Raw genomic sequence first — 27,043 nt, 5'->3', positions numbered from 1 at the left:
ATGCAAACTTTTGAGCCTCACATAGTTGTTTGATTTCAGAAGGCTTCTTTTTGTGAGGCATTTGATTGTAGAAGGCGTTGCTTTTGGATTAAAAGCTATGTTGCTGTTCAGTCCTTGAAACCCACGTCCATTTTTCACCAACAATTCTTTCTCATGGGCATTATCCGAATATGTCCACTGCTCTCCTTCTATGATTTGCAACCATGTGGCAGAAAATGTGGCACAGATGTTCTCTGAACGTACCACCAAAGGTGCATAAATCATTTTCAGCAAAAAAAAAAAGGTGCATAAATCATCATGCTAATGTTCTCTAGTAATGCCATAGGCGAGTCAAATGCAATATTCGAATTGTTATATAACATCCGAAGTCCCGTCAAACATGACAAAAAGTTCTTTTGGCAATTTACTATGTCCAGTGGTTATATTTATTTCAAGAACTCCTATCATTTCTATCCAAGTTTTTTGTGAGGGTTGTAACTCGGGCAATTTGATTTGATCTAAGGTCAAATGCTAACTTAACTCTATCTTTTTACTTCTTAATCCTAATCCAAGTCAACCTAGTCTTGCATCGGGATTTCTCTAACTCAACCCAACCATATACTACCATAGCTTAAGCTTGATTAGAGTTGGGCTAGTCGAGTTAGGTTGGATTGAGACACATTAATTGGATTAGATCAGGTTGATTAAGAAATTTAATATAGGAATAATATTTGAGATGCTTTGTTAGATCAATAGTTCTTGCATTGAGGCCTCAATTGTTCATTAGTTTCAATAACATACTTATACATGCTTTAATGAGGCTAAGGATATAATTATATTGGATATAAAAGTCTAAATGAAATGTATGAGGATCCATGTGGATGTGCATTTTGAGTTATGCGCCAAAACATCTTGAATTTTTATACAAGGTCAAAAATTCTAAATAACTTATGGATAGCTTTTTTGGGTAAGGTCATAAGATGTTGCAAATGGTACCAAAATGGACTTGGCCAATAGCCTATATATGACTAGAGGATGATGCAACTTGGGCCCTCCGAAAGAACCATAAATTCATGTATGTATAAACATGAATAAGGGTACAAACAAAACAACCATAAATTCTTATTGCACTTGCATTTCCTTTTTTATCATCAATATGTTGTGCACAAAAGACTATAATATGCACTCTGTCGGTAAAGATGTAACAACACAGAAGATACAATAGTATAGATATAAATATTTCTTGAACACGCACACCTGAATACTACCACCTACATCTTCAACAAAGGACTTGGAGAAATGGGAGGCACAGCTAAAAACATGTAGGAAGATGGGCACCACAATGTAAGAAAACTTTTGGGCCTCACATAGTAAGTGACTGCTTGATTTTGGAAGGCATTGCTATTGAATTATAAACTATTTTATGATTAACTCCTTGAAACCGACCTTGAGCCTTCACTGATAGTTCTTTCTCAGAAGTATCATCCATAGACTGTCCTTTATTCTTCTTAATTGACTCATGAGCATTAAGCACAAACGGTGGCAGAAGCATTCTCTAGGCATCCATAACTAATGGCTCATAGATAGCCATTGTAATGTCCTGAAGTAGCGCAATAGGTGAGTCAAATAAATTATAGGTGTTATACAACATCTGAAACCCCTTCAAAGCACATAGATGGACTTGTTTCCATTATTTCGGTATTTCGGTATTGTTATTAGTCATAATAATTTCAAGTAGCTGCTTCTTCAGTCTATCCAGCTTGTTATGTATATATGCAATTGAATCTTCAATATTTGCCTCTGGATTCTTTTTCAAGTACAGTAGAACCATGTTCAATTTTCCGTGTTTCATCTCCTTCTGAAATGATTTTGCATCAGTTTTGTAAACAATAATAATAAGACAAATAGGTATGAAAATTATGGTGGAGGAAGTATAACCTCATAGCTTTCAATGTCATTCAATAAGCGAGTCGAGAGATTAACAATTTGGTAGTTTTGCTATAACGGGTTCCTAGAGTGTTCTGTGGGTGCTTTGGACTTGCAAGATAACATGAGGGGAGAAACATTGCATGTACAACTACAGAGATCATGCCAACTTGAAGGTATTCATCAATTGATGGTGCATGTCTGCTTCTACTCCACTCGGACTCCTTCAACCACACATTGAACAAGTCTCGCCACTTCACATGCAACAACATATTCGAACTTGCTCAAACTGCAGTTACTCGTATGAAAGTAGTGTACACATCTATTTTGAAAAGATGGACATGTGAAACTTACGATATCTTGAAGATGTGTTTTTATATCATAACCTTGTTGGTTGAAAATCTTCAATGTAATATCACATACAAGGTCATCAAGGGCATCAAAAATAACTTTACTATGCCTGAATAAGCCTTCACCTTCCCACCTATTACCATCAAACTAATTATCAATATTAAATAGTAATAATGTACAAATTCCTCAACCTTCATATAGCAACTAACAATGCCTTTGGACTGCTTCAGTGAGGCATTGTAGTTCATCCAATGAACCATGCTCATCAAAAAAATCATCGGCAACTGTAACTAAGATTGCACACTTTGCCACAATTTTTCACGCCTCAGAATCTAAAGGAAAGGAAATGGGAGCGGAAGCAAGGAAGGAGCAGTTTGTTGTTTTCTCTCGTCCAAAGCCCATGTTGGCAAGGCCCATATCTTTGGACCACCTAGTATGATGTATTGATATCATATAGTGGAGAATCAATTAAATAACCAAACAAAGGAATAGAGAAAAAAATGTGATAGCATTATGTCCATAAGAATGAATACTTTTCTTCTCAAAAAAAAAAAAAGAAAAAAGAAAAAAGAGCATTTATTACTTCGCTTAAGAAAGAGGAGAACCATTTAATTTGCTTTAATTTTTAAGGCCTACCTCTTTAGTTCCTCGAGTTTTGTCCTGTAGATTGATTGGCGAGTCACGAAATTTTTTGTAGCAAACTGGATAATGTGGTCAGGGCATGTCAGCCTGCAATTTTATATAAAGCATTTGATGTCACCAATTATAATATGCACATATAATGAGTACTTAATTGCTATGTGTGCTACCTACAAGAGGAGGACTTTCCAATCCATAGATTATAGTCTTTACTTCTTTCTATGTACATCCGATGCTCTAAATGATCCATTCATGCTAACCACAGATTCTTCAACTCGTGCTCAATCTGATTTAGCATACAGACAATAAAAATTACCAAATTGAAATACTAGTTGTTGAAACCACCAACGTACGACATGATGTCTAGATGACAAATATTTACTTCAGCAATTTACACGAATTGAACTAGATTGTGGGCTAAGCATATTCTTTGACATCTTATGATATTTAGCACTTCTTGCCTTTTTCAACTCTAGATAGACCATGTAAATTTGTTGAAAGAGTAACATCACTCTTCAACCACTGATAAAAAAAGTTTCTTGATGTTGATGTGGCATGCATGATTCACGAGGGGATGTTTACTTGAGCCATGTAACGCCAAGTAACTCATTGGTGCGAGAAACTTTGGGGTGGCTGAAAGAGGACTTGTAGCGCAAGCTATCTAGCTACCTCAATTTTTGAAAAAAAGAAGTTGTTTTAGTTACCTCTTTCTAGAGATCAGAAAGAGCCCAAAGGCTGTCTTTCAAATCTCCGCTTGGCAGTCCTTTTTGCAATATTTTCTTGGAAAAGGTTTTGGCATTTTCGAGTTCCAATTCCTCTATAAACATCAAATGCATGGCTCTATAGGCGGTAAACATGGTTACCAAGAAGTCTTGGTAGTTCTCTTCTATGTGCAAGAGTATTTGCGGGTCACATATAAACCAACAAAACCTCTCTATGACATAAAAAGCAATCAATTACTTTCCTTTCCATGGAAGAGCAATGATGTGTATATTTATCTAGATGTGTGTGTGTGTGTGTATTATATAGATACATATGTAGAATCCTTACCTGGAGATTTTCGATGGCCGTGCCTCCTCAGGAGTTGAAAAGCTAAAGAATCCCTGAATATTTGGAGTGGCAAATTGTGCATTATAGACAGTTGTAGCTCCTTTGTACCCCAATTCCTACACGAGGAGTACCAATTATGGGCTCATGAATAGCATGGCTATGTTATATTCCAACCCCTTAGACTAGCCGGCTATGATCAGGCAAGTTGGAGCAAGGGCTTATACCATCCAAAATCGAACTTCCAACTCTCGCTCAAAAACAAAAGTTCGGATGAGAGATAATACCATCAGAGCAAACATTTGATGATAGTTGATATGTCCTTTTATAAAATTTATCTACATATCATTCTTCATATAAGCACTACAATAGTAATAATAGTATTAATAACAGCAACAACAAAAACAATGATAATAACAACAATAAGATATTGAAGATTATTTTTTATCAAAAAGATATTGTAGGTAATAGAATGCATTGTGAGCTAGATGGATAATATTGTAGAGTTTTAATGTAACCACTAGACACATAATCTTTGGCGAAGCTTCTAATTTTTAATTTTTATTTTTTAAAAAATAAACTATTTAAAAAATTAAAGTTCAAATAGGTGGTGAATTGTCAACTAATCGCCCTTGTTTGCACAGAACCGTGCTTCAGCTAAGTGATCATTGGTGATGATAACTAGAAAAAAAAATCGTGTATCAGAGACCTCAAAACATAATATAGCATTTGAGGAAAACAGTATGAAAACTATAAACAAGCTGGCATTTTCCCTCTCCTACGGAAGATTGAGATAAGTTGATGAAATTCAAAAAAATTAAAAACGAAGTTGATATAACATGACCGAAAAATTAAAAAATATTCAAGTAGGAAGAGAGGCTAAAATTGTAAGCTTACCGATAAATGTGATCCATGGCATCTGCTATTTCCTTAGTGAAATGGTCACCACATCCTAGTCGCATCAAATGGTCCAACAGACACAGCTTTATGAGGCCTTGGTCCACAGGATACGTGGGAGGAACTGTGTCATATACCAAATTGTACCCAGTCACCCTCTTCCATGTAGAGACAAAGTAGATACCATCTTTTGGATCTATCGCTACTTTAGGACTCACCTCCATGCCCGCATCTGTAATAACCCCAAATTTTTTTTTTTATATATAAAAAGGGATAGAATAGTCCTTTAAAATTGATATAAGGGGTAAAATTGGAAGGAATCAAAAGATAATGGCATAGTTGTAGATGCATTGAAGTGGTAAGGGTAAAATTGGAAGGAATCAAAAGTTAATGGCATAACGGTAGATATGTTGAAGTGTTAGGGGCAAAATGGGAATTTAATAATATTAAACAAAGGGTGAATAGTGTTTTGATGTGATTTAATTGGAGGGTTTGAGCTGGTGAAACCGAGAGAAAGAGGGAGGGGGTTCTCAGACGACACAGAGAGAAAGAAAAAGAGAAGAAGAAGAAGGAAAGGAAGAAAGGAAGAGGAAAGGAAAGGAAGAAAGAAAGAGGAAGGAGATCCCGGTTGCACTTCTAGCTGAAGGGAAAAACGTAGATCTCCTTCCCCTCTACGCAAGGACCTCGATTTCCAAAAAGAAAAAGGTAAATATCCGTCCCTATCTAGTCTTTTGGTGACATTAGGCTATACAAAGGGTGGATATAGTCTAGAGGGGTCGGATAAGGGTTGTAGAGGTGGTTAAAAGAGGAAGAATCGGATTTCGACAAATTTTTCCGGTATTACGGAAAAACTGTGTCGAAGTCTCAACTTCGGCGAATTATTTCGGGGGTCAAACGGCCTCCGATAGTGATGCATATTACTATTCTGGAATCCCCTATGAGTGTAGAATGTTAGATAAAAATTTCATCAAATCTGGAGTTTGGAAAGTGGATCAAACCCGGGATGAAGTAACCGGCTGTCGGTCCGGGTTACTGTTCATCCGGGTGGAAAATAAGGGATTTCATGCTATAATAGGGTATTAAGCCTAGATCAAGCTAAAAGGGACATTGTACTCGTGCAAGGGAGTCCCTAATACACATAAATGATGAGTTAATTAATAGAAAAAAAGAAAAAGAGAAAGAAAAGAAAAGATTTAGGGAACAGGGGAGTTGAATCAATTAAAGTTCCCTATATTATAATTGGCACGTAGATTATAGCCCTTGATACAAAACTAAATGTATTGTAAATGCATGTCACAGTTGGGCAAGAAGCTAGGGAACAAGAGGAAGAAGTCCCCTGCTGCCTACTGTAAAATTCTAGAGGCGTATCGAGGCCGTGCCGGATTGGCAGGTGAGTGGGAGTCATGTACTTTGCACTATGAGCATTCTTAATTCATTTTCATGAATGTCGCCAAGTGTGAATTGATTCCACTTGAGCATATTGATTGATATTGTAGTAGATTCCTCTATAATCTTGATTCTCCATGCTTGATTATTCTGTACATGCATGTGAGGGAACATTGAGAGGAATTACGAGGGGTTGATGAGTAATCAAATTGATTCCGAATTGTGAAATGACTTCTTTTGTAAATTGATTTCATTTCCTCTATTTCAAAGACTTGTGAGTGGTAGCCTTGATTATACTCTTTTATGAGTAGTTAAATTGGATCTGAATTATGAAATGATTTCTTTTGTAAATTGATTTCATTTTCTCTATTTCAAAGACTTGTGAGTGGTAGCCTTGATTATACTCCTTTATGAGTAATTAAATTGGATCTGAATTGTGAAATGACTTCTTTTGTAAATTGATTTCATTTCCTCTATTTCAAAAACTTGTAGAGCCCTTCTCATGGTATATTGAGTTGCATTGTACTCCCGTGATTCCTCACTCCCAACCCTGATGTTAGTTTATGATTGGGTCATGATCGAGTGAGTGGTAATCTTGATTATACTCCTTTTTAGTAGAGTATTGGGAGGGTGCATTATGGCATTTATGCATGGCTTGGCAGTATCTGCAGGACACCTATAGTCGATGGGGTTGAACATCGGCCTTTGTGCACATAGTAGCCTTCTGGGTGGGCGGAGCCCAGTCCCTTCCTAGGGGGGGACACGGCCCTAGGCGTAGGATCGGCCGGTCCTACGACTTATATTCTGCTTGCCGCCGGGCATAGTAAGACCCCGCGAGGTGCAGTATGGCTTTCCGCGGATGTAGAATTCCCGCGAGGTGCCGTTTAGTATGTAGATGTGAGATGGATTTCTGTTCTGGATACTGGCTTGCACTTATATTATTGGTATGGTGTCTTATTCTGCATATGCATGTGACAGTAGGGAGTTGTTGCTGGTTCGCCTGGGGCGTAAAACCCACCTCCCAATAGCTGTCTTGTTGATGATTCAGCATATTGACACCTGATTTGTATGTTCCAGCATTATGATCTGTTGAGCATATTCATGAGTAGTATATATGTTTACTCGATTATTCCATATATGCTTCAGATAAGTTGATTGTGATTGTGGTGATATTGATGATTTACTCCATATTCTTTATGTTGAGTTCATGTTCATCTTGTTATTGATCTTGAGATTTCACCTCGAGCCATGATTATATCTTGTCTCATGTGCATAGTACTCTCTACTCCACTCACTGAGTATTTATATACTCACTCCCCAGTTTGGTGTTTTTGATTGCAGGGCAGGTATTGTATAGAGAGGAGCAGGATTAGTGGTTGCCTGCTAGCTGTGCCGCTCCATAGTATAGTATAGTATAATGTAGATAGAGGTTTATACCTTTTGGTGTATTATAAACCTTCTATTGTATATAGTGCATAGTTACAGTCATAGATCCTGTTGTGGATATGGGTTTGACCATGGATGGATTAGGAAGCAGGTATATATATATGTGTGCAGATGAGTTATATGCCTGAGATAATGTATTGATATATATTGTCCAGGTTCATTATGTGACGGATTATGTGATTGCTGCTCTGACAGGTAGTGTGTTGTATGTATTGAGATAATCCTGACAGGTCACTATAGGAAAAGTGATCATTTTGTGCATGCATCATGCCAAATTTTTCAAGATTTATTGATGATTGATAGGTAGTAGGGTTCTACGCGGTGGCTGGTGGCCTTATGCCTACCCGCACCCTAGGACCGTCGCGGCGGCCCGCCGGGAACGGGGCGGGGGTCGTGACAAAGCTTGGTATCAGAGCAAAGGTTAAGAGAGTCTTGTCAGAGCAATAGGGTGAGTCAGGATTAAGTATAGGATTATACTATGGAGCATAGGATTTTTCTGTATGTTATTTTATGAGTCATTTACAACTCAGTAAAATATATCATAACTCAGTGTGTAACGACCATCCTCTCTTTTTGACTTTTTTAGAGAGATATAAAGAATACTTCCTAGGAGAGGACCTGCTCGTCTTGGAAGGAGGATGGAGCCAGATATAGCATTGGATGCGGGTTCCGCACATGTCGAGCCCCAAAGAGAAAAATCTCCTCCTGCTGATAGACGGAGGGTTGATGATCAAGGAGATGTAGGAAGTAGAGATGCATTGATGGAACAGTTACTGGTGGAGAATCAGGCTCTGAGGGAGCAGATTGCTCGGGGGAAATCTCCTGCCCCGTCAGTAGTATCCATCCCACCTCCTGTACCTGTGCCAAGAAGTTTGGCCAGGCGGGCTCTAGATGATGAGGGGATTACTGTACAGGAATTTCTTAGGCTCAGAACCCCGGAGTTTAAGGGGGAAGAAGGTGAAGATCCTCAGAGATTTCTGGAGGAGACTGAAAAGATGATACGGAGACTGCCCTGTTCTGATGCAAGAGCTATAGAACTTGTAGGGCTTACAGTGAAGGAAGATGCCTGGGACTGGTACCAGAGACAAATGGAGGACAGATTGTACAGTAGGATTCCTCCAACTTGGAAAGAGTTCAGGCAAGCAGTGATGGATGAGTTCTTGTCTCCGGTTGAGAGGCAGAATCGGGCTCTTCAGTTTGAGAGGCTGAAGCAGATGCCCGGAATGAGCGTATCTAAGTACGCTCGTGAGTTCACTAGATTGGGGAAGTATGCTCCTTACATCATCCCCACTGAAGCTGCCAGGATAGAAAGATTCAGGCGGGGTCTGATTTCCCCGCTTTATAATGCAGTACTGGCAGTAGAGGTCCCCACCTTATCTAGATTGATAAAGCAAAACAGTGGGAGACCAGAAACAAAGAGGAAAGAGCTGAAAGAGAACAGAGGAAAATGAGTATGGGGAAAGGGCAAAGCAGTAGAGATAGATCTGAGGGAGTAGATCTCTCGGAGGGCCCGATGGAGCAGTCTGTACGCTTAGCTCCACCTGTCCCACGTAAGAGGAAATGGAGGAAAAGAGGTCAATCACAAGATACTTTTCTACCATCAGTACCTCGTCCTCCAGTCACTATGGCCAGAACTGAATCTAGGTTCCAATCATGGCCAGTATGTGGCATATGTGGGAAGCAGCACCCTGGCAGATGCAGAATGGGTCAGGGAGTGTGCTACAGATGTGGACAGCCGGGTCATTTTGTCAGAGAATGCCCGCAGGGTGCCACCCAGCAGTTTGTGCCTTTGGCATCCTATCCTTCTGTGCAGATGGACAGGCCTAGTAGTAGGGAGCCTGTAGGCAGAGGTAGAGGTCAAGCACAAACATCACAGCAGAGTGCTGGACCATCTCAACTGTCAGCTCCAGTAGGCAGAGGGCAAGGAAGGGTGTTCACGGTAAATCCACAGGAGGCACAGACATCGAATGCAGCTATGACAGGTAATTTACTCTTTTAAATTCGAGGACGAATTTTATATAAGGGGGGGAGGATGTAATAACCCCAAATTTTTTTTTTATATATATAAAAAGGGATAGAATAGTCCTTTAAAATTGATATAAGGGGTAAAATTGGAAGGAATCAAAAGATAATGGCATAGTTGTAGATGCATTGAAGTGGTAAGGGTAAAATTGGAAGGAATCAAAAGTTAATGGCATAACGGTAGATATGTTGAAGTGTTAGGGGCAAAATGGGAATTTAATAATATTAAACAAAGGGTGAATAGTGTTTTGATGTGATTTAATTGGAGGGTTTGAGCTGGTGAAACCGAGAGAAAGAGGGAGGGGGTTCTCAGACGACACAGAGAGAAAGAAAAAGAGAAGAAGAAGAAGGAAAGGAAGAAAGGAAGAGGAAAGGAAAGGAAGAAAGAAAGAGGAAGGAGATCCCGGTTGCACTTCTAGCTGAAGGGAAAAACGTAGATCTCCTTCCCCTCTACGCAAGGACCTCGATTTCCAAAAAGAAAAAGGTAAATATCCGTCCCTATCTAGTCTTTTGGTGACATTAGGCTATACAAAGGGTGGATATAGTCTAGAGGGGTCGGATAAGGGTTGTAGAGGTGGTTAAAAGAGGAAGAATCGGATTTCGACAAATTTTTCCGGTATTACGGAAAAACTGTGTCGAAGTCTCAACTTCGGCGAATTATTTCGGGGGTCAAACGGCCTCCGATAGTGATGCATATTACTATTCTGGAATCCCCTATGAGTGTAGAATGTTAGATAAAAATTTCATCAAATCTGGAGTTTGGAAAGTGGATCAAACCCGGGATGAAGTAACCGGCTGTCGGTCCGGGTTACTGTTCATCCGGGTGGAAAATAAGGGATTTCATGCTATAATAGGGTATTAAGCCTAGATCAAGCTAAAAGGGACATTGTACTCGTGCAAGGGAGTCCCTAATACACATAAATGATGAGTTAATTAATAGAAAAAAAGAAAAAGAGAAAGAAAAGAAAAGATTTAGGGAACGGGGGAGTTGAATCAATTAAAGTTCCCTATATTATAATTGGCACGTAGATTATAGCCCTTGATACAAAACTAAATGTATTGTAAATGCATGTCACAGTTGGGCAAGAAGCTAGGGAACAAGAGGAAGAAGTCCCCTGCTGCCTACTGTAAAATTCTAGAGGCGTATCGAGGCCGTGCCGGATTGGCAGGTGAGTGGGAGTCATGTACTTTGCACTATGAGCATTCTTAATTCATTTTCATGAATGTCGCCAAGTGTGAATTGATTCCACTTGAGCATATTGATTGATATTGTAGTAGATTCCTCTATAATCTTGATTCTCCATGCTTGATTATTCTGTACATGCATGTGAGGGAACATTGAGAGGAATTACGAGGGGTTGATGAGTAATCAAATTGATTCCGAATTGTGAAATGACTTCTTTTGTAAATTGATTTCATTTCCTCTATTTCAAAGACTTGTGAGTGGTAGCCTTGATTATACTCTTTTATGAGTAGTTAAATTGGATCTGAATTATGAAATGATTTCTTTTGTAAATTGATTTCATTTCCTCTATTTCAAAGACTTGTGAGTGGTAGCCTTGATTATACTCCTTTATGAGTAATTAAATTGGATCTGAATTGTGAAATGACTTCTTTTGTAAATTGATTTCATTTTCTCTATTTCAAAAACTTGTAGAGCCCTTCTCATGGTATATTGAGTTGCATTGTACTCCCGTGATTCCTCACTCCCAACCCTGATGTTAGTTTATGATTGGGTCATGATCGAGTGAGTGGTAATCTTGATTATACTCCTTTTTAGTAGAGTATTGGGAGGGTGCATTATGGCATTTATGCATGGCTTGGCAGTATCTGCAGGACACCTATAGTCGATGGGGTTGAACATCGGCCTTTGTGCACATAGTAGCCTTCTGGGTGGGCGGAGCCCAGTCCCTTCCTAGGGGGGGACACGGCCCTAGGCGTAGGATCGGCCGGTCCTACGACTTATATTCTGCTTGCCGCCGGGCATAGTAAGACCCCGCGAGGTGCAGTATGGCTTTCCGCGGATGTAGAATTCCCGCGAGGTGCCGTTTAGTATGTAGATGTGAGATGGATTTCTGTTCTGGATACTGGCTTGCACTTATATTATTGGTATGGTGTCTTATTCTGCATATGCATGTGACAGTAGGGAGTTGTTGCTGGTTCGCCTGGGGCGTAAAACCCACCTCCCAATAGCTGTCTTGTTGATGATTCAGCATATTGACACCTGATTTGTATGTTCCAGCATTATGATCTGTTGAGCATATTCATGAGTAGTATATATGTTTACTCGATTATTCCATATATGCTTCAGATAAGTTGATTGTGATTGTGGTGATATTGATGATTTACTCCATATTCTTTATGTTGAGTTCATGTTCATCTTGTTATTGATCTTGAGATTTCACCTCGAGCCATGATTATATCTTGTCTCATGTGCATAGTACTCTCTACTCCACTCACTGAGTATTTATATACTCACTCCCCAGTTTGGTGTTTTTGATTGCAGGGCAGGTATTGTATAGAGAGGAGCAGGATTAGTGGTTGCTTGCTAGCTGTGCCGCTCCATAGTATAGTATAGTATAATGTAGATAGAGGTTTATACCTTTTGGTGTATTATAAACCTTCTATTGTATATAGTGCATAGTTACAGTCATAGATCCTGTTGTGGATATGGGTTTGACCATGGATGGATTAGGAAGCAGGTATATATATATGTGTGCAGATGAGTTATATGCCTGAGATAATGTATTGATATATATTGTCCAGGTTCATTATGTGACGGATTATGTGATTGCTGCTCTGACAGGTAGTGTGTTGTATGTATTGAGATAATCCTGACAGGTCACTATAGGAAAAGTGATCATTTTGTGCATGCATCATGCCAAATTTTTCAAGATTTATTGATGATTGATAGGTAGTAGGGTTCTACGCGGTGGCTGGTGGCCTTATGCCTACCCGCACCCTAGGACCGTCGCGGCGGCCCGCCGGGAACGGGGCGGGGGTCGTGACAGCATCTTTGGACCATGGCTTCCAAATAGTCCTTGCAATCTCTATCTCCAGTGATCATGAAGCCACTAGCAGTTGCGGACGGGGAATGGAACAAGGACCCATCTTCTCTCTTATGCTGAAGAATATCTTCATGCTGCCCTCGGTAGATTGCTGGCAAGGCCTCGAGGTACAGTAGAAGTGGAAGATGGTGACCACCACAGGATGTTTCTTGTCTGCAGATGAAGTAGACAGGTATCAGGAATGAAGAATACCCATTTTAGCCAGTAAATTTGAAGGAAGCTGTATAAATATGAAAGAAAAATGTTGGAAGGAAGATCTACGTTTTGAAAATTTTGTCCCTTTCATTGAAGACATCTTCCACGGCTCTTGTGTAGCCTTGAGGAAAGACCTTCAAGCCTTTAACCTTCGCCAGCTCAAGCATGCCCGGGAATACAATGGCAAACCATCGGGGGATGCCACCATGGTGTTTCATAAGGACTTTCTCCGTGTTTGCATGAAGAAATTTCAATCCTGTTTTTTATAAAAAAAAGTTTTTGGAAAAGTTGGGAGACAAATGTCAAGGCTCTAGTTCAAGATGCACACATCTTAGAAATAAATGAAATACATTTCTATGATCACATCAAAGAACAGTACTAAAGTTCTCTTGGAGCAACTTAGCAGTAGAGTAATTAAATGTTCTAAATTGGAACCTTAATTTATGAAGGAACTTTAACACTTGGTACTTTCTTTGATTGGACTTTAATATACAATCATTTGACTATCAGAATTTAATTTTTAGACCTGCACATATTTGTATGAGATTTATACGTGTATTGCATCCACTTTTACTAGTCCATGTACATATATATATATCAGGGTCCTTGGCCTGGCCGACTTGTTCGGGCTGATGATAGACATCCATACCTACCAGGATGTATCATGATTTACTCACATCATGCAAGAGCTGAGACATCTCACATCAATTGCTAACCACTCCAAGTGCCTACGTCATGAGAATTACGATATATGCCATCCGCCTGCATCATGATTTGCAAGCACGGAAACCTCCAATCTTCACAGATTTGATAGAATCTAGAATTGTGCCGAGAAATGGACAGAATGGTAAAAGCCTACTTTGCTCATTATTAAATATTTATTCGGAAATGTAATTTCAGAATCGATGAGCTTTATTTACTCTAAAAGTTTATTATAAAACTGCATGAAACTCCCGAATTTTTTAATAATTTATATCCTGATTCCTATAGATGTATCTATACATGGTGTAATATATATATCCGGTTCGCCAAAAGAATAAAATTCTCATTTGCTCCGTATCGGCTGCCAGGCCGCGATTTGTGAAAGAGTAACGATCCAAGAGATTCGAACACCGGAAAATAGTTTTACATTGCAGCTTCGTTGTGCTACAGATAGCAAGATGGCAGAAGGAACTAGAAATCAACACAACATCCTGCTGTACGTCAGCGATTTGATAGCTGTGTTATTTCATCACAAATGACTCTTTACAAAAACTTTATGATTTTAAGCAGTCATTATGTGCCATGTGATTTTATATTTGCAATTAAAATTACAATTATTATCATAGTTTTAAAATTGTGGACGTCATTGTAACATACTAAATATTTTAACTGACCATTGTACTTGCATGAGGGGGATGCCCTTCTTGCCATTTTGTTTTTTTCTTTCAACTCTGGGTAGATCATGTAAATTTGTTGAAAGAGTGACGTCATGCTCCATCGACCACTAATATGAGAAGTTTTTGTTATGTCGATGTGGTGTGACGGACTTGGCATGCATAATTCATGCAGGGAATGGTCATTGAGCTATGTAATGACATGTCAGTGCCTCATTGGCGAAAGAAACTTCTGTGTGTGGCTAAAGAGGAACAGCAGTACAAGATGTCTAAGTAACAGTATGCCAAGCTTTGCAATCTGTTTTATAAAGTTGCGGTTCCTTGAAGCAAAAAGAAATGAAGAAAAGGAGGCTCGTCATGAATGAGAGAGAGAAAAAAAAAAGAGATGACAGCTGGAGAGATAAGAGAGAGAGAGAGAGAAGAAAGGGTGGATGGGGATGGAGAATGGGATGTGAAAGGGAGGGTACTAAAGAGGTTTACAAGCCAAGGAGGAGAGCAAAGAGTGGAGACAAATGGAGATTTGCCACATTAACCCCTTTAAAGCTGTGGCTTAGCAAACCCTAGATTCCCTCTTACGTGTCCATGCATTTGTGTATCTGATCGTGACATGAAGATCACTTATCTTGATTCTTTTCAATGTGCCACGTCACTTAATCGTTATGCAATAGGCATGTACAACTTAAGCGGATGTGACAAATGACATCTCAACATGAAAACCAAAACCATCATTTATTTCAAGTTTATACTTATGGGCGAAATTGGTTTGAATATATCGGCTAGCCAAAAAATCCCAACCTGATTCGGCAATCCCATATTTTTCAAGTTGCATATTGATGGTAGGATATATAGTATTAGCAATCCAAGTGATAATTTTATTGTTATCCATGTCCCAAATCCTAGAAATATTATTGTTGTGGTTCAAATCTGGCCCGAGAGTGACCATGCCGGTTGAGCCGAGGGAGCCGCTGGTGTGGAGAGGGGAAGACGGGAACCACCTCCTGCGCGACGGCCGCGGACCTGCACAAAGCTTCACCGGTTTTCTCGGTGAGGAACCTCCGATGATCAAGTTAGAGCAGACAAATTTTGGACCAGCCAAAAGAGGTTCCTTAGGAATTACCTGACCGAGCTATTTATAGCCTCGATGGAGTGGCCCCGGTGACGGAGGTACTGTCAGTCCCCATCATGAGAGGGTATGGCTCTGAGCCGAATGGCGTACAGCTCAGGTAGGCAGGTGACGTGCGGTACAGCCTGTTCTTAAGAACGGTAGGGCGTTGACAGTCACAGCAAAGCATGGCCGGATTAGTCAAGGTGTCGTATGACTGCTGTTGCCCGGTCATGGAGGCATGACACGACAGTGTGGTGGAGTACGGCCGCATAGGCGGGCATAAGCCTGCACATAGATGTGGTTGTTGGCGAGGCCGAGCTCGTTAAATAGTCACGTCAAGCATTTAGTGAGGCCGGCTTGGTGTACACTGGGAGGGCTAGGTTTTTTGGATTCTAAGGTGTACTCGAGGGAGCGCTCCGAGCTCGAGGGTCAGAGCGTATGCTATGCATTGCTGGGGTCGGCGTCTCGAACTTGGTCGGACATGTCGGCGTTTATCGAGAGGTACCCCAAGCTCGGTCAGGGGAGTCAGCGAATGTCCGGAGTTGGTATTTACTGGGCCGAAACTAGATGGCCTTTTAGTTGTGGGCTGGACGATCCGTTTTTCCCTCTATCAATTATTATCACCAATAAGATATTTCCGTAGGCTTCTACGGATGCATAAGATCTGATCTATAACTATAGTTGGAATCATCTCCACCTAACTTGATTGAGGCCCAATTTGATATTACTGTAGGTAGTAGATGGTCTCAAGGGTCTCAAAAACCATTCTAGAACTTCTCTTATCAAATTGAGATCCAAACAAAGGTCTCAGGATGGAAGCAGACCGAGATTTTTGAAGTTTTCAAAACTTCAACTCGGATCAATCGGTTGCCAATATTGTCGAGCCTGAAATAGTTTCGCACTAAAGCAAGGTGGATGCGATTTGATATGCTCTTCCAAAAGAGTAGAAAGCCTTCTAGTTGGATTGGTTTTGAGTCCTAGAAGAGACAAAATCAATTACAATGAAGTCACAATATTCACAGATTGATGCGCAGGCCAGTTCTAAGTCAAGCCAGATTGAAGTAGAAAGTTTGTGATTGAATGAAAAGCACGAAACACAAACTCAGGAATAAAGTGCAATCCGACTCACCTACAATAGCTCCAATGCGATGACAAAATATTTATGGAAAACAAAAAAAATCTGATCTTTCTCGGTAGCACTCTACTTATAGAGGTGTATACATAATAGGTATGATACAAGCTATAAATTAATATGATAGTGGATAGATAAGAAATAGTATATAAATTATAATCAGCTACAGGAGGCGGCACATCAAGATAGTCAAGATAAAAAGAATCTTCCACAAAAGACAGCTAGTCAAGATGAAGATAAAGAGGAATCAGCCCTAAAAGGTACCATACCAAGTCAAAGAGGGGAAAGAGGAAGAGATAGAGCAGGCAACCATGGGGTTTGGAGCAGTAGAGGCGCTGTGGAGAATAGGATGGGGAGCGGTTGGCGTGCTGTTACTGCTATGGGCTTGGAGAGGGTTGGAGTGGCTTTGGTGGAGACCAAGGACGCTGGAGAGAGCGCTCCGGGCCCAAGGGCTGAGGGGCACCCGGTACCGCTTCCTCTACGGGGACCTCAAGGAGAACGCCCGGCTCATCAAGGAGGCCCGGGCCAAACTCATGCCTTTGTCTCACGACATCGTCCCTCGGGTCGCTCCCTTGTTGCATCGTGTCATGAAGGAAAACGGTAATAATTTTTGGAACTCGGATGCTTTTTGTATCAGCTTTGTGTTGCATGAAATGAAGCATATGCTCCAATTTTTCGCTTAATAGCATCCACTTCATGCTGCAATTAGTGAAAACTACATTAGTTTAATATATCCGCACAATTTTCAACTGAGCTTGTAGATGATGAATCTTTCTTGTGTTGAATAATATCCCTTTCTATGAACAAAAAGAATTGGAAATTGTAATTTGAGAATTCCTTTTTCCAATTTTTTTCCCCAAGTCAATTTTAAACTAGTCGATGATAGGAAACAGGGGGTTGGGTTTAATCGTTTAGAGCCATTTTGGTGGCGTTTATTTCTAGGACCTGGACAAGATTCCATTCGATTTCTTATGTAATCATTATGAACCTATTCAAATAGGTCCATTTGATGGATAAGCCCTCGATATTTTCGTGAACGACAAACATCCACATACTTCCATAGATCATCTCAAATTATTTCTTTAGACTTCATGGCATCTTTCCATTCCTGTTATTTATGTAGCTTCTTCGATCCAAGGGGAAGAAATATATATAAAACCGTACATAGTATGTGAGTTCTTCATAGTTCTCACTTGAAATTGATTGATAAAATGTTACTAATTTGTAAGCAGTGATTAATTCTATATGTATGATGGCTTAATTCCAGCAGTTTCTTCAATAACACAGTCTTTATCTCTGGACTTGTCATGCTATTTTCTGATCATTTGAATGCATGTGATGTGAAATGCAGGTAAAATTTCTATTACTTGGTTTGGACCTGTACCGAGAGTAACTATTATGAATCCCGAGTCAGTAAGGGAAGTTTTGTCCAACAAGTTTGGCCACTTTGGGAAACAAAAACTAAGCCCTCTTGGACGGTTGTTAGCCACGGGACTTGTAAGTTATGAAGGTGAAAAATGGGCCAAACATAGAAGGATTTTAAATCCTGCTTTCCATATGGAGAGGTTGAAGGTAATTCATGATCATATTTCAAACATGCACACGAATTTACCTAGGATGTTATGAGGTTATATCACTCTCTTTTCTTTGCATAATTTCTGCCTCAATGATTCGTTTTCTTTACGTTGTCGTATAGCGCATGCTGCCAGCATTTTCTGCTTGTTGTCGTGAATTGGTTGACAGATGGGAGAAATCAATTGATTCTTTAGGATATTATGAATTAGATGTTTGGCCTGAGCTCCAGAATTTTACTGGAGATGTCATCTCCCGAACAGCATTTGGTTGCAGCTACGAGGAAGGAAGACAGATTTTCCAACTTCAAGCAGAGCAAGCTGAACTATTTATTCAGGCAGCTCAGTCTGTGTACATTCCAGGTTACAGGTACACAAGTTCCTAACCTGTTAATTTTGTTTAGTTAGAAGGAAAATGGCTGTTGCTCCTTTTTATTTAGATTGGAATAATAAAAATGCAGTATTTTGTTCTAATGATCTTTGAGAATCTCTCTCATGCAATCAGCATTTTAAGTCTCAACAATAGGCGCCCTACCAGGATTTATTGACACATGGTATACTGTTGGAATCAGCTCTCTGGCGGTACCATGTGTGGGAAGTTTTGCAATTATCTTTGTCCAAAGTTGCATTTCACATTACTTTTTTTTTTTTTGGGAGAAACCTTATTGCATAAATTAGACTGTCGGAACATGGTTTGATTTGCATCTTAGAAGTCCAAATTTTGAAACTCAGCTTGTGCTTCGACGCACACTCTTAGGATTGACAGGCTCGTTTTTTTTATGTATAAGGTGATGCTAGTAGTGGCGCCCACTTCATTCATATGGCTCGCAATAATTGTATGTTATACAGGTTTCTGCCTACCCCAATGAACAACAGAAGAAAAGAAATTGATAGAGAGGTTCGAGCACTCCTAAGAGGCATAATTGAGAAGAGGGACCAGGCTATAAAAATGGGCAAAGCTAGTAATGATGACTTATTGGGCTTGATGATGGAATCTAATTTGAAACACTTCCAAGAACATGGGAACTTCAAGAACACTGTGATGACCACCGATGAGGTGATTGAAGAGTGTAAACTTTTCTACTTTGCAGGGCAGGAGACAACATCTGTGTTGCTTACATGGACAATGGTTGTCTTGAGCATGCACCCAATCTGGCAGCTTCGTGCAAGAGAAGAGGTTTTAGAATTCTTTGGGAAAAACAAACCAGATTTTGATGGCTTGAGCCGCTTAAAAATTGTGAGTATACGTTTTATATTCTTTCCGTTGACTATTTAATTGATTGGAAATGTCACAATAGTCCAACTAGAGACATAAATCTATAATTCTGTATGCATTCTTAGCTTAGTCACTCTAGATAAAATCTAGTCATTTATTAAAAGCATATTGCTTTTTGTTATACTGGTAGTTAATTGTTTATCAGAGAACAAGGCTATCTGTCCTAATGCACTAGAGTAACAGTTTTAGCTCACAAAATTGTCTCTTTTGAATCCATGATAAGAAGACCATATAAAAAGTATTTTAGAACTCAATTGGAAGCTATGCGTTGAATGGACTGAATTACTAAACAACCTGTGGAATTTGTTATATTGTTCAAAGTTCACCTTGCTTTGAAACTAGTCTTAGTCTTCAATCACGACTTAGTTACTGCCTAAATCTATTCAAATAGTCTCTTAATAAAATTCTGCAGGATAAGTACATAGCCAAGCAAGATGACAGGTTAATGGTAAACAAGCGTATTTTGTCACAAGAATGAAAAAAGGAACACCAATAAATAAGACGTGTCTCAGAAAGAGAAAAGATCATGTTTCAACCAAAAAGAGTCCAGATAGTGTCAAATATCACTCTGTCAGATCCAAGCAAACATTCTGTATTTTGGTTTTTCACTTTCTCCCACATTTTCACATGGCGATGCATGAACTGCTTTGTACTACCTGGTAAAAACATCCAATTCTAGGTTCTATGATATATTCAGTGGAGTTTCTCATATGAAATCTAGCATTATGATGAAGTGTTTAATGAATGATTGAATTGATGTGCCAGGTGACTATGGTTCTGTATGAAGTTCTCAGGTTGTACCCGCCTTTAATTCTACTCACCCGCAGAACATACAAAACAATGAAACTTGGAGATATCACCTACCCGCCAGGTGTATTACTATCATTGCCTGTGATCTTCATTCACCATGACCCAGAATTCTGGGGCAAAGATGCCAGTGAGTTCAATCCAGAGAGATTTGTAGAAGGCGTTTCAAAGGCATCAAAGGATCAGATGGCCTTTTTTCCATTTGGTTGGGGTCCTCGGACCTGTATTGGGCAGAACTTCGCATTGCTGGAAGCTAAGATGGGACTAAGCATGATTCTTCAGCATTTCTCATTTGAGCTTTCACCAACCTATGTCCATTCTCCGTGCACCGTTATAACTCTCCAACCCCAGCATGGTGCTCAAATTAGGTTGCATAGACTCTGATATCTTCCTTTCATCATCTAGACAGATGACTACTACTGCAACATGCAGTGACCATCGTGTGAGAAGAGACTATGGTTCTATTGTTGCTAAACAAGAAACAAAATATGCTACAATGATCATTTTTTCTTTTTTAAAGTCAAATGGAACAAGCTAAAGTTTGTTCTCGATAAGATTAGCATAAAGACTCATGTTCAAGCCATTGGAGCATCAAATATATTGTAGTTAATGCATAGCAAATTGTGGGATTGTTGCCCCCAAGCTTGATCGATAATGAAATTTTCTATGTATTACAAATAGATTTTGCAACTTGAAAGAACTTGATTCAATCAATATAATGCAAATTAAAACCATCAGGGCTGGTAGAAATTTTCATGGTTGTCTGCTTTACCAAGCTCTTAGTTTTCCATTCATCATACAATGAATTTTGTGAGAAGGCAGTTATGCATCAGTTCAAATTCTAGCTCGCCTAAAATTTTTCCAGTGATCAAGGATTTAGAAAGAAGCAAAAGAGTTAGATAGTTCTTGGCCGTTATAATCCATCAAAAAATCAGTTTTGCGTAGGGGAAGCCATTTCAAGAAGCACCGGTGAAGTAATACTCATTATGGGGATCTGAACTCATTTTAGACTCTAAGAGACCAAGAATGTTTCTAATTCCTGAATGGCAAACCTTCGGACATTACTTGTTTATCAATAAGAATCCTTGTTGTTACATGGTGTTGCAGAAAGGAAGCCAGATATCTACATTCAGAAGAATTATCTCCATGCTAGAGCTCTGCCATTGCATTCATATATTCAATAGTTGAAATCCCAAAACGATGCAGGTTTGCCTATGGATGTATAGGTGTTAAATGGAAGAGTTTTGATGCCTCCAATTGGTCAGGCAGTCTCAGTAATTTGTTTGTAAACCCACCAAACAAGGCAAGAACTCAGGCTTTTAAAAGAGTTTCTAACCAACGATAAACCCTTTATTATTTCTTTTAAAAAATATGGAGCAGCTGTTGATAGCCGTGTCTGAGAATGACTCACAAGTATTAGAAAATACTTGGTCATGGCCTTCGGTGTCATTGTAAGTGGGATGTGGTAGCACAAAATAGAAAAATCCTACAACAAAAGTTCAGATGTACTGAAAAACAAAGATTTATGAGTCAAAAAAAAAATGAGGACTTGATTTATGGATGTATTCTGTGACTGATACTCTGCATAACAACACAGGCATATTCAGTTACCTGCCGTTTCTAATATGATTCCAGGAATAAAGTCAAGGGATAAAATGGAGGTGCGTCGGCAATTGCCCATCCAACAAATCACAAAGGTACATACTAAAGGTTTTAATTATCCACTATCGATACACATTTTAAAGGAGATAAGGAAGGAACAGGCTATGAAGCCCATGCATTGGAACTTTGGTTAAAATGATGCATCCTAAGGGCACTCATTGTGAGCATCAAAGGGACTCTTGCAGATGGCAAAGAGACTCGAAAGAAAGTTATCGGTGGAAGTTATACTGGTTTAATGATCGGCTAAGCAAATAATGGATGGACACAGCTAAATATGCAATGCAAGGCAGACTAGCCTGAAGAGATCACACCTTTTTACAATTAGCAATGACTAGCTGTTAAGACATGTTGGCTTGATAACACTGAAGATTAATGCATCCTGCAATCAAAGCTCTGAAAATTGTAATTGAACAAAGCTGCTTCTAACTGCTGGGCAGCGACAGAATCCACAAAATAACTTCTGGAAACCATAAGCTAATGGTGAATCAAAGGGAAGCATACATCTAACAGCTTTCGGACATTCAGGGTCAAATAAGTCCAAGAAACAAAAGGAGGACAGTAAGTGCAAATTTATTTTTATAGTATGACACTCAATTTTGTTAATCACTTATTTTCATGACATCCTCTACTTGGATAGATTGAAGGAGCTCGATAACTGCAGTCCTAGCAGGCATGCTTGGGATGGCTCCCTTCACTTGAACACACAGAGAAGCTGCTGCAGCTGAAACATTATAGCCCAAAGGTTGTGAGCTGCATGAAGATAAAAGAAGAATCAAATTCTAAGGACTGCAATGTTTGTTCTTACAAGCAAATCTCATGCATTCTTTGTTGGGCTTGCCCTCAACCATAGCCACGGCAAACGCTGCAGTGAAGGTATCGCCGGCTCCAGTGGCATCAAGAACTTTTGCAGCAGGAATTATAGGTTGTCTAATCGGTTGCTCCCCTTCAACAAATAGAGCTGATCCCTTTGCCCCAAGTTTCACTAAGATCTGTTTTACTCCCTGATACACAAGACAGGTGGCTGCTTTAGAATTTCAGGCTTCTAACAATTAAATGTTATGTTTAATTTATATCATTAAAAACAGCGTTCAGCGCGATATCTGTGGTGTTTCTGAAAAAACATTATTGCTCTCATGTGCTTGATGACACCTACAAGACAGATGAATTTTGTGAAAGACATAACACTAATGAACATGGGGATTATAAGTGGAACTACATCATGTTCATCCGACAATTTAGTCCACCTTAACTGGGTCAGAAGCTATTTTAAAAGAATAAAAATCAAAGCCCATAAGGAACAAAGTAACATTAAACATTGTTGAAGACTATTGTTAAAACCATATTTTGAAAAAGAAATTGGAAGGACACGATTTTGGGTTGTTCAAGTGGCCACTGTAAGGCAACTCAATGAGCCAGTCTGAATGAAATGTCCATTATATGATATACTAAAGGAAAAAATGTAGGTTAAAGCATTAATCACACCAAAGGATGGGTTGCTGAGAACTAATCAAGGCATGAGAATAAACAACAATAACTTTCTTTCTAGGAAAAAATATCAAGTATATGATGAGTTATTTGAAGAAAATTTTGAATTGAAAGCTGTAGTCAACTTATGCAAGGATCTAATACTATGTACTCCAAATGTGAATAATTGTTGGTGATTGTTTATTCTAAAGTCGGCTGCTTTGGCATAAAAATGCAATGTCTTCATCTACCACTAAAGCATGCGTGTACAATAAAGATCCTCCATACCTAAGCTTTGACGTCTAAGTAAATACAGAGCAGCATCATGTAGAGTTAGAAGAATGATCCACCCCCTTTTGGGGGCTGAATAGTATGCATACTATTTTATTTATTATGAAGTATTTGTCAGGTTAAATGGTATTTGATGTCAGCATAACTCTTCAAGGGATAAAACTATATTTTATCAACCTTGTTATAATCCTCTTTGAGATATCTTCATCCATTCCCATTCATCAAGAAGCAGAACTTATTTATTTGACGAGTCTCTTGATTGTAAATTGTAAATTCTAAACCGGTCCCTTGTTCCTCATACTGCAATTTTTTCCGTAAGTTTCACTTCATCTACTTTGCTCTAGTTGAAATGGCTTTTAAAAAAGCTTTTTTTCACAAGTTTTTCTACTATTCCATGTATTAACAAGTGCACAAGGTTTCTAACCTTTGATGGTCTGGATGGGAAAAAAACTACCACCAAAATTTTCATAATCTCTCCATATGTAGCTTGTGGGCATTATAGTGTTCCCTCAAAACATGCATTAGCACTATCAGAATACTTATTCAGTATCCATGTCTTCCTCCTCTCTTGGCATCTCTACCATTAATCTTTTCAAAAGCAGGAAAAAATTAGGTTCCTTCAATTCTTATAGAATTTTAACATCATATGCATTCTATGTGTAAGCTATATGTAGCTTGTGGGCATTATAGTGTTCCTTCAAAACATGTAATAACACTACCAGTATACTTATTCAATGTTCATGTCTTCATCTCCTCTTGGTGTCTCTATCATTAATCTTTTCAAGAGGAGAAAAGGATCAGGTTCCTTGTATTCTTATAGAATTTCAACATCAACTTAATGTGTATGTGTACGAAAATCACCCTGGGCGTGAAACCAGATCAGTTTGGCATATTCATTGTTATTTATTCTAGCACTTTTTGGCACGGAAGCATAATGACTCCAACTAAAGTGAAAATCAGGCACAAAGAAGACAGAAAGTATGGAACGTTTCAAATGCATAGAGACATCTCTTTGTGGCACAGACATTTGCTATAAAACCTTATTATCAATTTCAATTTTGATAAGACGAAAGAGATAATTTTTAGTTTTGAGATAACAATAATATCGTCCTAATGCAAATGATGCTTAGGCACTCATGTTACCATTTTATGGCATTTTATAGCAGCTTGACTGATCTGTTCAAATGTCTCTGTTGCCATTCTTGTCAAGCGCGCCAACTCTGTTTCATTTGGACTGAAAATATCCACAAAGTTCAAGAGTTCCTTGGGAACAGGAGCTTCCACCCCTCCAGCATCTAGAATAACTGGAACACCTGCACTTTTTGCAACCTGAAGACATTCAGGATTCAGCTAACATTAGCGCATGCACAGAGCAGATGCTATAAAACAAAGGAAGGTGTTATTCCAGAAATGCAGAATTTCTTTACCAAATAGCAGTGTATATAAAAAGATGAAAGTATTTGAGATATCTCAGATTTCCTAAAACTTACTTCAGTCAAAATAAAAATTTAGGGCCTAAAGGATTTATCCAAAAGGAAATCGAAACTTACTAACAAAAATATGTATGATGGCCAATTAGCTTGCTGAAAAGAAATGATTGTGAAAAATAAAATGTGGAGCAATCTACAATATTATGTTCATCAGAGTCCTCAAAAATCACTTGCATCACTGCAAGCATCCTGATGATAAGAATGTAGTTCGCTCATCTGGATCTAACCAGAAAACTGGCCATTCGAAATATTAGAAGTGTTTGTTTGGTTATTAGGTCCAAGGTTGCTGGGCAAAGCTCTGATCAAAATCAGCTCTCTCCACCATTTTGTACTACAATTATTAGAAAATAAAATAATTAAGCTTGATTAGCAGGTGTACTAAGAAATAACATGCAATCAAAGCCTACTCACTTTCCGCACATTTATTCTTTTTTACTTTCATGAGATATTTGTGATCACTTTCCGGTTAGTTATTCACTGTGTATTCTTATTTTAACAATGATAAAGAGCGAAGCGGGGAGAGAGGGGGGGGGAGACTAGTCTTCCATTCCTGTTTGATCCAAAAATGACATGACAAAAAAAAAACTGAAAATAAAATGTAATCGCTTGCATTCATCCTCTTAAAATCTGCAGGAAAAAACTGATCATTCGCAGCGATCCTCTTTTTTTTCTGAAAAAAAACCTGGAAGATATTCCAAATTCCTACAAACGAAGCAATTCCAAATCGAAGAAAAATCCAATCTTTGGCAGTCAATCCTCTTAAAAACTGAAACTTTTTACACATTTCGAGCAATCGACCTACCTGAGCAACCTGGATATTGACCCGATCGGGAATCTCGCGCTGCAGCAGCAGCACCCCAGCCCTCCGGATCACCTTCAAGTCCTCCTCCCTGGGGTCGTCCGGCCAGCAGCTCATGTTGGCCCCGCCGACAATGATGATGGAGTTCTGGCCATCGGACTGGAGCATCACGATGGCGTGGCCGGTGGGGGCGCCGGCAACACGGGAGAGGCGGTCGAGGCGGACGTTGCCGGAGCTGAGGGCGTCCTCGATGAGGCGACCGTGAGCATCGTCTCCGACCTGGCCGACGAAGTAGGTGGGGTGCGCGAGGCGGCCGCCACAGCAGGCCTGGTTGGCGCCCTTGCCACCGGCGAGAGTCTGACCGGTGCGGGCAGCGACTGTCTCGCCCTCGCGAGGGAGGCGGTCGATCTCTACGTAGATGTCGGCGTTGGCGGAGCCCACTACCACCACGGGGGGCTTATCCAGGGAGGGGTGGGCGGAGGCAGAGAGGGAAGCGGCGGCGGCGGAGGAGGAGGAGGCGGAGGCGAAGGAGAGATGGTTTGGAAGTGGATTTGGGTGGTTGGGGTTGGGCCAGCCGCAGCGCGGCGGCGGAGAGGGGAGAGAGAATCGGGTTAAGGCTTTCATGCTGGTCGAGCGGCGGAGACCACCCTCGCCGTCTACTAGGATTTTTTTTTTTTTTTTTTGGTAGAAACTAGGATATTTCAGAGAGCCCTGTTTATAATTGGAGAACCCGGAGCTCGGGCATAGACCATAGAGGCAGGGAATCTGAAATTACTTTAAGTTTACAATAAATTAATCAAAAACTATTCAATTATTTATAAATTTTTATAATATATATATCCATGCACAAATATATATATTATATATGTATATACAATGTATATATGTACAAAATAATCTCAGCCTAAATGGAGGAAGGGGTCAATTGCCTCAGCTCAGAACTAATCCGCCAAGGGGGCGTTTGGTATGGGGTGATTGTCTTGAAATCAAGGGTGATATGGGTGGAGGTAATGAGATCACCGCGTTTGGTTGCACCACGGTGATCCTACATGGCGGTGATCTTAATGAAAGTGCATCCTAGGTTCTTCGGTGTTTAACATGCTGAATTTTTTTT

The 27,043-nt window shown here is 39.6% G+C and overlaps 3 protein-coding genes and 1 pseudogene across 4 annotated transcripts in view; 2 read left to right on the top strand and 2 right to left on the bottom strand.

The window, feature by feature from the left end:
- Window positions 1–10,055, top strand: part of LOC149768726 (uncharacterized) — a 66,870-nt gene extending 56,815 nt beyond the window's left edge. The window contains exon 2 of the mRNA XM_089925154.1: window positions 6,230–10,055. Within this exon, the coding sequence (XP_089781280.1) occupies window positions 8,310–9,122 (813 nt within the window). The 5' untranslated portion in view covers window positions 6,230–8,309 and the 3' untranslated portion in view covers window positions 9,123–10,055. The remainder of the gene's footprint in view (window positions 1–6,229) is intronic.
- LOC149768727 ((E,E)-geranyllinalool synthase-like) lies at window positions 957–3,486 on the bottom strand (annotated as a pseudogene). The gene is made up of 4 exons (XR_016397818.1): window positions 3,478–3,486; window positions 2,260–2,403; window positions 1,918–2,159; window positions 957–1,837 (listed from the first exon to the last, which is right to left on the bottom strand). The product of XR_016397818.1 is annotated as a (E,E)-geranyllinalool synthase-like (transcript).
- A 6,619-nt stretch (window positions 10,056–16,674) lies between the features above and the next one.
- On the top strand, window positions 16,675–20,957 carry LOC103704270 (cytochrome P450 CYP72A616-like). The gene is made up of 5 exons (XM_008787496.6): window positions 16,675–17,169; window positions 17,921–18,141; window positions 18,266–18,510; window positions 18,990–19,377; window positions 20,182–20,957. The coding sequence occupies exons 1-5, from the start codon at window positions 16,881–16,883 to the stop codon at window positions 20,605–20,607; spliced, it is 1,569 nt and encodes a 522-aa protein (XP_008785718.4). The 5' UTR covers window positions 16,675–16,880; the 3' UTR covers window positions 20,608–20,957.
- Window positions 20,958–22,238: 1,281 nt separating this feature from the next.
- On the bottom strand, window positions 22,239–26,656 carry LOC103704312 (pfkB-like carbohydrate kinase family protein). The gene is made up of 4 exons (XM_008787544.6): window positions 25,933–26,656; window positions 24,784–24,969; window positions 22,691–22,886; window positions 22,239–22,606 (listed from the first exon to the last, which is right to left on the bottom strand). The coding sequence occupies exons 1-4, from the start codon at window positions 26,551–26,553 to the stop codon at window positions 22,485–22,487; spliced, it is 1,125 nt and encodes a 374-aa protein (XP_008785766.5). The 5' UTR covers window positions 26,554–26,656; the 3' UTR covers window positions 22,239–22,484.
- Between the last annotated feature and the right edge of the window lie 387 nt (window positions 26,657–27,043).

The sequence above is a fragment of the Phoenix dactylifera genome, chromosome 1 (genome assembly GCF_051530095.1).
Source record: "Phoenix dactylifera cultivar Ajwa chromosome 1, Ajwa_hap1_PhDact_Kaust_v1.1, whole genome shotgun sequence".
In the NCBI taxonomy this organism is placed as follows: Eukaryota; Viridiplantae; Streptophyta; class Magnoliopsida; order Arecales; family Arecaceae; genus Phoenix; species Phoenix dactylifera.
Note: the sequence above shows the minus strand (reverse complement) of the source record. Positions and strands in the feature narration are given on the sequence as shown.